General features: G+C 39.6%; 3 protein-coding genes across 3 annotated transcripts in view; 2 read left to right on the forward strand and 1 right to left on the reverse strand.

Annotated features, from left to right (window-relative positions):
* Window positions 1-9,244, reverse strand: part of LOC144074626 (uncharacterized) — a 282,179-nt gene that overhangs the window by 94,461 nt on the left and 178,474 nt on the right. The gene's annotated exons all lie outside the window — the stretch shown is intronic.
* rimoc1 (rab7a interacting mon1-ccz1 complex subunit 1) lies at window positions 150-4,209 on the forward strand. The gene is made up of 6 exons (XM_077600883.1): window positions 150-743; window positions 1,762-1,871; window positions 2,129-2,275; window positions 2,342-2,473; window positions 3,022-3,136; window positions 3,225-4,209. Exons 1-6 carry the CDS (start codon window positions 650-652, stop codon window positions 3,458-3,460), a joined length of 834 nt encoding a protein of 277 aa, XP_077457009.1. The 5' UTR covers window positions 150-649; the 3' UTR covers window positions 3,461-4,209.
* Window positions 4,278-7,680, forward strand: fbxo4 (F-box protein 4). Its single transcript, XM_077600909.1, has 7 exons — window positions 4,278-4,487; window positions 5,069-5,319; window positions 5,388-5,608; window positions 6,002-6,086; window positions 6,165-6,337; window positions 6,684-6,877; window positions 7,040-7,680. The coding sequence occupies exons 1-7, from the start codon at window positions 4,347-4,349 to the stop codon at window positions 7,130-7,132; spliced, it is 1,158 nt and encodes a 385-aa protein (XP_077457035.1). The 5' UTR covers window positions 4,278-4,346; the 3' UTR covers window positions 7,133-7,680.

Here is a 9,244-nt window from a genome sequence, read left to right on the forward strand (position 1 = left end):
GGTTCATCACTAGTAAATATACAATCTATTTGAAGTTGGAGGGCGGCAAGTATTTTTTAAAGTAATTATTTATTTTGCAGTTAAATTTGCAGCACGGGTCCTTCTGGGTGACAGGGTCCAATTTCGATGAGGTCTATTTACGTAGCGGTAGCAAAGGTTATGGATGTCATTGGGTTTTCCTGGGTTGAAATTCCTCTTCAAAATCTTTTTTAATATAGTTAAATTAATTAAATCATAACGCGTGTGTAACTGTGCGGATTTCGGAACAATCGTGGGCTACAATTGTGTAATGCCAAATTGCATGCGTTAATGAAATATAGTCATGAAATCAAATTGAATTTACAACGGCGCTGTGTAACAAAGGACGATTCCTCTGACAGTAAACACAACATATGCACGTTATCTTGTCCAAACACTTGTAAACAAAAGAAGACACGTAGCGTGATGTCACACACGACAAAATTATTGAGACTCGCCCTGTGCTTGTTGTTTCCTTTCGAGCTTCCAAAACTCTTACCATCGCATTCCTAATTCTGAGGTTGTTTAATACTGTAAATTATCATTATATTTTCAGTAAAGTAATTTCAAAACAACCGCATTGCATTGCTTGGACACGTGACCCCTGCTCACGTGACTAGTAGTTTTAGTCATGGCCGACGACTACAGGCGACAAGGCCTCGACTTGGAAAGAAGGATATTGGAGTTCGACGCCAAGTGTTCTGCTCTCAAAGCCGAGAAACAAGGTAACGCTGAAATAAATCCGCCTATTATCCAATTCTGCATCTCTAGAGACGTCGCTTGGTAGTTTTGCTTCGTTTATATCTGACTAACGAGCTAGCTGTTGTTAGCGTTATCTAAGGTGCCCAGCGATGCAACGCTAGCTCCTATACTGAAGAAACCTTTTAAACTTCTAATTATCCGAACACACAGCGACATTTAGGTACATGTTGGTACATAGTATAAAAATGACATGTGCAATAATGGTATTGTTTGCACTCTGGTGACGATTTCTGGTCACATTCAGAAATTGATATTGGGCTAGCGACACTAATGACTAGCCAAAAAATTATCAGTTAACGTGAATGAACCAAATTACCTGTTTTTGTTCATTCAAATCTTTAACTGCTTAAGTTGGTTTCTTTAGAATAGTGACATATATGTAATTAAATACAACATAAACGGAGTGATTCACACCGCACTGCTTAGGCGTTTTGGGTTGGAATCTTGTAGCAGATTCTAAAAACTTGTACATTAGGTCACTCAAAGATTTCAATCAATTCGCTACCAGCTATTGACCCAAAATTAATTTTAAAACATTTTGAATTATTTGATGCAAAAGATTATAAAAGTGTGCCTTAGTTAAAGTGTTATTTCTACCTTTCATTGTATTTGTTTACAATCGTTTTTGCAAGTTGAATAATTCTCATAGCTTTTGAAATTTGGCACTTTATGATGTCACACTGAGGCTAATGCAAGTAGTTGCCCTTTTCATTCTTCCTTTATGTCTACTAATATGAGTGCTAAGTACTAAGAAATGCTATGTGGAGGTTGCCGCTTCCGGGTTCTAAAATGTGTCACATTAAGAATAGAGTATAGACCTATGGTCAATTAAAGGAAAACAATCAAAGTTGATTGTTAAATCACATTTTGGGCACTTTCAAAGCATATATTGCCGTAACCTTGTAATATGGCATCATTTTTCCCCCCATTATAGTCCTTCATCTGCAATTGATAACATTCTAACTTTTTTCATTCCTACAGATGATGACTATTTACAAAATGCGTCTTTGATACTGGACAAGTTGAAAAGCTATTACAGACAAGGAGGGGAAAGCAGCAGCCTTTCCAAGCTGCTTCAAGATTACACACAGGTGCTTCATTATATTCAATCTACATAGTGTCAGTCTTGGGACTGAAGTGTACATTTACAATTTCATTAAGTTTTAATTGTAAACATTAAGTTGCAGCCATCTCTTTGCAAGGTGTTGCTATAACCCTGATTTTTAGGCTATTTTTCTAAATCATTGTTTTCATTCATACTTAACAAAATATCTCAACTTTATTGGAATTGAGGTTGCAGTTAAAATATACATGTATATATGTAAACAATGTATGTTTTGCCTCATAGGTGATCCTAGATATCACATTTTATGAGGAGAACAAACTTGTGGATCAAGAGTTTCCGGAGGAATGCTCACCATATAAGATCCAGCAGCTTCTGCAAGATCTGACTGAGCCAGAAGTTCTGGTTGGGAGACTAGCACCATCTCAAGAGGTGTGGTTATTCTTGCGGGCGAGTAATGTGAACTCCCTTGACTTGACCTTGTATGTGATTTATTAGGTTCAGGCTGTTTTGGGCTTGGAGCTGTTAGAATGCCTCTATTGGAGACGCGGCGCATTACTCTACATGTACTGCCACACCCTTCACCAACGGAAGCAGTGGATCAAGGAAAACAAAGAGACGTTCCTCAAGGTACAGTATGACCAAAATTAGGCCCGAATGAAAATTCCTGACTTGGCCGAGGAAACCAAGGCTGATAAATATGAAACTGCACCAACATTTAATGCCTTAAAATTTTTGATTTCGTTTTTAATGGATAATTCTTGGATTGTGGACTTGGCCAAGTCTGTATGCGTGATTTCCCCTGTTGCATTTTTTTAGTGTTGTGTATGAATGTAACCATAAAAATGGAACACTATCGGAGGAGCATGACCTACAGCGTATTGGGGAGAAACTGATTTGTTTTTGCTGTATTTTCTGTCAGCCTGGATTATTTGTGCTTCTCATGTCAGTCAAGAGATGATTTGTAGGCGGGGATTTATTTCTGTTGATGGAAATATGGTTGGTATGGATCCCAGTCTCATTTTATGTATATCTTCATAAATGTGAGGAAATGTTATTCATGATGATAACTCCCCCCCATTGATTGTTTGACGCACAGCGCTATTGGAATAACATTAAATTACATGCCTTAATGCACTTGTATATATACCTAATTTAACTCTACTGTGTTCATGCAGTGTATCCAAGAAGGAGTGCGCTATCTTATGCGGATGCTGCAGGTGAGGAACTCAGTGAAGCTCAATGATGGGGTTGTGCTCCATGACACCGCCACTGCAGGCTTCCTCTCTGAGGGTAGGTGATGTTTTTCTCTAGATGTAGTTTGCATTTTTTTTTGTACGATCTGCCGTTTTCATTTTCAATTTCCAAACTGTTTTCCAAGGCATTTTCTCAGACACGCACCTGTTGACCATGATGTACATTGGAGAAATGTGCTTCTGGGCGGTGAAGTACGAAGACTACAGCGGTGACAGTATGGATTGTAAAGAAGACCGCCTCCAGTTTAGGGACATTGGCACGCAGATCCTCAACAAGTACGTCCTGGCCTGTGAGGGCCCGCTGCAGGCCCAGGGCTGGAACACGGAGAACGCCAAGGAAATCCTCAGTGTTTTACAGTGAAACCTGCTTGCGTTAATGTCCAGGTTCTCCTCAGATGCAGTTCTGATTTCAGTATTCAGTGTTTTTTTTCTATCCCTAAATTGAAATAAATAAATGAAAAAAAAGGAATCCACCAGTTCAGGTGCAGTGTAACAAAGGCTACGAGTAAGCAATGAGAAAATTTATTTGCTAGGCCAAAGGCCAGCTGGACCTCACTCCATGCCAGATGGTCCAGGTCATGTTATAAAACAGATGGTATAAGACAGTGATTTTTGGGGGGGGACGGGGCTTTCCCGGGGTAAATAAGTTCTTCGTTCTAGACTGTTGACTAGGGCACCTGGTTTGCTCTCAGAATGTGTTATAATAATAACATTGATATTAATATTTTCAAAAATGATTCTTAGTAAGTTTTTATTTTTCCCTCCAACAATTGTTTATTGATAACAGCCTAAAATCAAACCTTGCACAGTAACATTTTTATTTATTCTTAAGTTGCCGTTTTGGTATGCTTTTAGTATTTGACATCTGTTTATACTCTACAAGTTTGTAAATGTGTATAAAATACACAAAGCAAAGAAGTTTTTTCCCCAGAGAATGAGGGCTTATGTCCAGATTTATTCATTATCCACTACTTATATCCCCTTTGTTGCAAAGTTTTCTGCATTTAAATAAACTTGTTCAGCTTTTAATAGAAAAAATGCTGTTTTGAATGAAACTACATTTCTTTTTTTATGTCCTTGGTGACAATAAAGCCAGTGTTGTTTTAACAAGTTTTTTTTGTTGGGTTTATCATTAGCACTACAATACCCACAATGCGTCGTAACGTCGCAACGAGGAAGTGAGTCAAAATGCGGCACGTAGCACTTGTCAGGCTCCTTGTATAAAACAACAACTAAAGGACCAAGTCATGACAGGAACGATTACCCAACATTCCGAATCCGTTGTTATTCGTAGTCTTAGGCGGTTGAAAGAGTTTTATTTGCCTTCCAATGATCGAGAGGTTTTGGATCGTGGGGAGGAAGGACCAGGATTTCTGGACCGTTTGCCTGTGAGTTCACTCCAATCATCTGCAGAACAGCCGCCTTGAAACAATGGAGTCTCATTAAAAGTATAATTATAACTGTATAAGTACATAATTTAATACTTTGATTAAAAAAATATTCAACAGCATCTCAGGCAATGTTTTTGTGGACTAGGGAAACGAGCGCTCCAGACTTTATAAAGTTGCGCAACCTCAAAATTTCTAAATAAGTTACACTTAAATGTTTCAATCCGGAACAAATCTTTTTGTTAATCTAAATAATACATATCATTCCTACATTTTAAATCTAAGTCTTAAATTCATTCATTTTCTGAACCCCCTATCTTCGCAAGAGTCGTGGGGGGTGCAGGAGCCTAGCCCAGTAACTATGGGTACCAGGCAGTGGACAGCCTGAATTGGTGGCCAGCCAATCCCAGGGCAAATAGAGACGGACAACCATTGACACTCACACTCATATCTAGGGGCAATTTAGAGTGTTCAACTGGCCTACAATTAATGTTTTTGCGATGTGAGATCAAACCGGAGTACCCGGAGAAAACCCGTGCAAGCTGATTGAACCAGATGTTATAACTACTTTCACTCTGAAGGTGGACCTGCAGTTCCAGATCATGACCTTGTTGTCATCTGTGGACATCTGTCGCCTAGGAGCAACCAGCCGCTACTGGAGGGCCTTGGTCCAAGACCCACCGCTATGGAGGTTCTTTCTCCTGAGGGACATGCCTCACTGGCCCTCCATCGATCACCTAACAATGCCGCAACTCGATGCGTCGGGTATCAGTGAGGATTCAGAACAGGACGATGACGAGAGGACAGAAACAAAAGTTGACTACATGGCACAGTTGGTGAATTAGAAATAATCTGACACTTTTCTTTTCAGGAAATTGAATTATTATTGTGATCCTACAGGTATCTGAAGGGGTGCCCATCATGTAGACAGCGTTGGCTTCCCTTGTGGCCACCATACCGAGTATTAATGTCCTTTCTGCAGTCTCTGGTGCCCTCGTCTGAGCCACGCTACGCCATGTTTGGGCCTGGCATGGAGCAAATGGATGTGTCCATAGTTACAAGGCTCATGCATGCCACCGATATTTTACCAATGTCGGTCAATCCAAACATCCACATCAATGGTGAGGCATCAGACCCAATTTATTCATCTATTTTTCTCCCACAAAACTGTAGGTGTTCAATCAATCACACAAACAAAAACGGAGTGCAAATTTTACCGATACTAACTGTATTGAATGCAGAAAAATATATCATCAATGAGCAACAGATTCCTTTAGTTTGGTGGTTTCACATGGGCATTTATCCATTACTCTCAAAGAGACTATAAAGCATTTCATTTATTTTTCAAATAAAAATACATGTATACTATATATTCCTTAGGGCACTAGATGACCGAATATTAGCCTTGCACTCTGCAGTCTGGCTTTGATTACCAGTAGGCGGCAGGCTTGGCCTTTTCGAGAGTCATTTTGAATGGACACCCAAATAAAGCTCATGTCTTCTTCACCCATCAGGACCTTCAGTGATTGGCTCTGGCATTAGTTACATCTTCAATGACCATCACAAATTCAACATCTTTACGCTTTATTCAACCAACAGGTTACTTTTTCATAAACTGAGTAATATTTTAGATGTAGCACTTTAGTGCATATGTCATTGATTTATTTTTTTGTGCAGGGCAGAGAGAGACCGTGCCAAAGTACAGAACCAATACATGAGTGATAAACTCTTCACTCTAGTAGGAAGCGATGACTCCGGGCACCCAGTCTACAGGCCGTCACCCCAAGTGCAGCAGGTGTGCCAGGTAGTGGATGGAATAATCTATGTGGCCAATGCCCAACCAGGAAGAGGTGAGACTAATAAACAGATTAAATACTGTGAATTTCCCTGTGAGAAAATGATCCAATTTCCCTATTTTGTCCAACATGTGTGTTTATATATCATTCATTTCCCATACTGTTTATCCTGACAAAGTTCGCAAAGGTGCTGGAGCATATCCCAACCAACTGTAGACAGTCAGCAGGGGGCACCCTGAATTGGCTTCCAGCCAATCACAATAATTTTGTAACTTTACATTCTACACTGTATGTAATTATATAGTATTTCACTTCAGCATCAGCATTTCTACAGAAATTATGTTGGTTGGCATTTTACTTCCATTTCATATGACTTACACATTTGCCATTAATTATACAGGTGACGGAGAGTCTGAGGCGGCTCAAATTAGGGCCGTGTTGAGCTCGACATCCAAACCCCTTCTGGTGCTTTCCTGTATCTCCAGAGAGAAATGTGAAGCAGTTGGGACCACTAGCGTGCAAACCACGCGTCGTACCCCCTGTGTTGAGATGGCAAAGAGACTCTGCCTCCCACAGTTGCCTAATCCCTGGATGGTAATTTGCATTTAATTCACAAATGGATGGGACAGTAGTAGCTCATCTGTTTGGTAAAGTTTGACCAAAGCAGCTTCAGATGAAATTCTAGTTCTAGCTTCATGCCTATTGTATAAGTGTCCTTGAGCAAGCTGCCTTTCTTTTTTTCTTTTTTTTAACTAGGTGCAAGATACGGTTGCAGAATCCCTGTCCGGTCTTCTCGATGGTTTTTCTTGGTTGCTGAGATCCTCAGGTGTCAAAGTGTATGGCAGCTAGCATAGCTCAGTCAAGAGTGTGTTCACAACTTTTGTTTACTTTTTTCTGTTTGGGGAAAATAAGATCACTAATAAATGATATCCGTCATATATGATATTTCCACCCAGTGCCTGTATGCTGATGCTTCGTGAGTAAGCCCTTTTATTAGAGTTCACGGGTCACAATAATTTTGCCAGTCCTGACAAGATAATGTACCTCTCTGGTGCTATTTTGTTTCTAGTTCCCTAGGTGACCGCAAATAAGCAACCTTCCTTCCAAAATGTTCCGATACCACCATGATCATTTTTATAGACCTGTCTCTTGGGTAATAACATGCTGATTAGTGCAATTTAGGGGAATCAGGGTTATCTGAATTGTACTATATCTGGTGAATTTTAAAGTAATATAATCTTGGAACCACCAGTGTGTGCATGCTGTTACACTTACAAAATGGAGCACAATTTGCATTTTGAGCAATATTGTAGGAAAAGTGTGCAAAATGTGAGCAAAACTTGTTTGAACTGTAATCAATCATTAAACATCGGCTCAGTTTCCATCTAAAGAGTTAACTCCACATGTATTGTGTTTTTTATGTTAGAAGAAAGAACAAACCTGGCAGTAGTTCTCTTGAGATAGGGATTACAAATGATCATAGAAACGCAAATAAGCAATTTTCATGCTGTGTACGTACATAGGTAACTTGTTGACAATTCCTTTTCCCCATATGAATTAAAACCTAGTCTTTCATTCATTCCATTCAAATAACAAGACTAACCCCCTGCAATTTATGTCAGTGTGTCTTAGCATTATGTTGCAACACTTAAATTATCCTATAAACTCTAGCATGTCAAGAAAATAATGCCTCTGAACTATAATCCACTATTACAAATCAGTGGCCTGCCACCAAGGTGACAGCAGGAGGTAGTCAGGTCAGACGGCAGGGGCAAGTGGCAAGGAAATTGATGCCAATTGGTCAGATGGCGCTAGTCATGTAACCACGGCGGACCGTCAGCATGAGAGCCCAGCCATGTGCAAAACAACACAATTAAGAGTGAGGCTAAAGTGTAATCAGTGGAAGCATCATGCAAATTGTGTTTTTTTTCTTTTTCGCCTGCCAGTGACTGGCTTAATGTTGGTTGCCAACACAGAATACCAATCAGCACCTTAAACCTGATGAAACGAATGAAGTGCACGTTAAAAACGTGATAGAAGAGGTAATTCAGGATTTCAATGGAGGAATTAATTTTCAACAATGAGGTCATAAAACTGCTTTAAGTAGAGTATACCTTTCCTGCGTTCTTTCTGTTTTTTTCTCTTTTAGACACAAACGAAACCTTTGTTTGGGAAAAAAATGAATGCTGTACAGTGGCAATATAAATGTAAATCAGACTACTACATTAATGTAAACACTAATACAGCTAACAGTAGCTCTAGTTGAAACTAATTTCTTTCACAATCTAAATATAGTACACTGATAGAGAATTTTAGAGCATGATTTAACAAACATGTTTTTGGAATGTGGGAGGAAACTGGAGTACCAAGAGAAAACTGCTAGTAATTGCAGTGCACTGAATGAAAGGGGCCAGAGAATGTGCTCTAACAATGAAGCTCCACAAATAGATGAGAGAACCGACATCTATGCGTTTATGTGCCTGAAGTAGCAATCTTTTTTACCTGGCTCTAATCCAATTGGCAGCAGCGCTGCTGACATGTCCCGCCTGTGATGTGAAACACACTTAAATACATTATAGGGAACTCAAAGGGGATGACACAAAGCCCACTTTCCCATTAAGCTGGGAACACAAACACACAAGGAGAAACAAATTCCATATGCAGCATCATTACAAGTGTGTGTGTGTGTGTGTGGGGGGGGGGGGGGGGGGCAATTAGTGGTATTGTGGAATGAAATCAAATACACATAAGAAATCCTATCATTGATTTGAAAGCAAAATCACTTTTAATGTTTATTTTCTTTCCAAAATACACCTAAATGGGTACCAAAGTACCCATGGAAAACCCACACAGGTACGAGGAAAACATGCAAATTCCACACAGGAAGATCGAAACCCCTATTTCAGACCTGAAGTGATAACCACTTTTCAAATGTGCCGGTTAATAATAATGCAAATATTT

The sequence above is a fragment of the Stigmatopora argus genome, chromosome 5 (genome assembly GCF_051989625.1).
Source record: "Stigmatopora argus isolate UIUO_Sarg chromosome 5, RoL_Sarg_1.0, whole genome shotgun sequence".
Taxonomy (NCBI): Eukaryota; Metazoa; Chordata; class Actinopteri; order Syngnathiformes; family Syngnathidae; genus Stigmatopora; species Stigmatopora argus.

Coding starts and splice junctions, on each gene's coding strand:
- rimoc1 (XM_077600883.1), top strand. CDS start 650: ATGGCCGACGACTACAGGCGACAAGGCCTCGACTTGGAAAGAAGGATA. Junction 2,474..3,021: donor ACAAAGAGACGTTCCTCAAG/GTACAGTATGAC, acceptor GTGTTCATGCAG/TGTATCCAAGAAGGAGTGCG. Junction 3,137..3,224: donor TGCAGGCTTCCTCTCTGAGG/GTAGGTGATGTT, acceptor CTGTTTTCCAAG/GCATTTTCTCAGACACGCAC.
- fbxo4 (XM_077600909.1), top strand. CDS start 4,347: ATGACAGGAACGATTACCCAACATTCCGAATCCGTTGTTATTCGTAGT. Junction 5,320..5,387: donor AAAGTTGACTACATGGCACA/GTTGGTGAATTA, acceptor GTGATCCTACAG/GTATCTGAAGGGGTGCCCAT. Junction 5,609..6,001: donor TCCAAACATCCACATCAATG/GTGAGGCATCAG, acceptor TTCACCCATCAG/GACCTTCAGTGATTGGCTCT.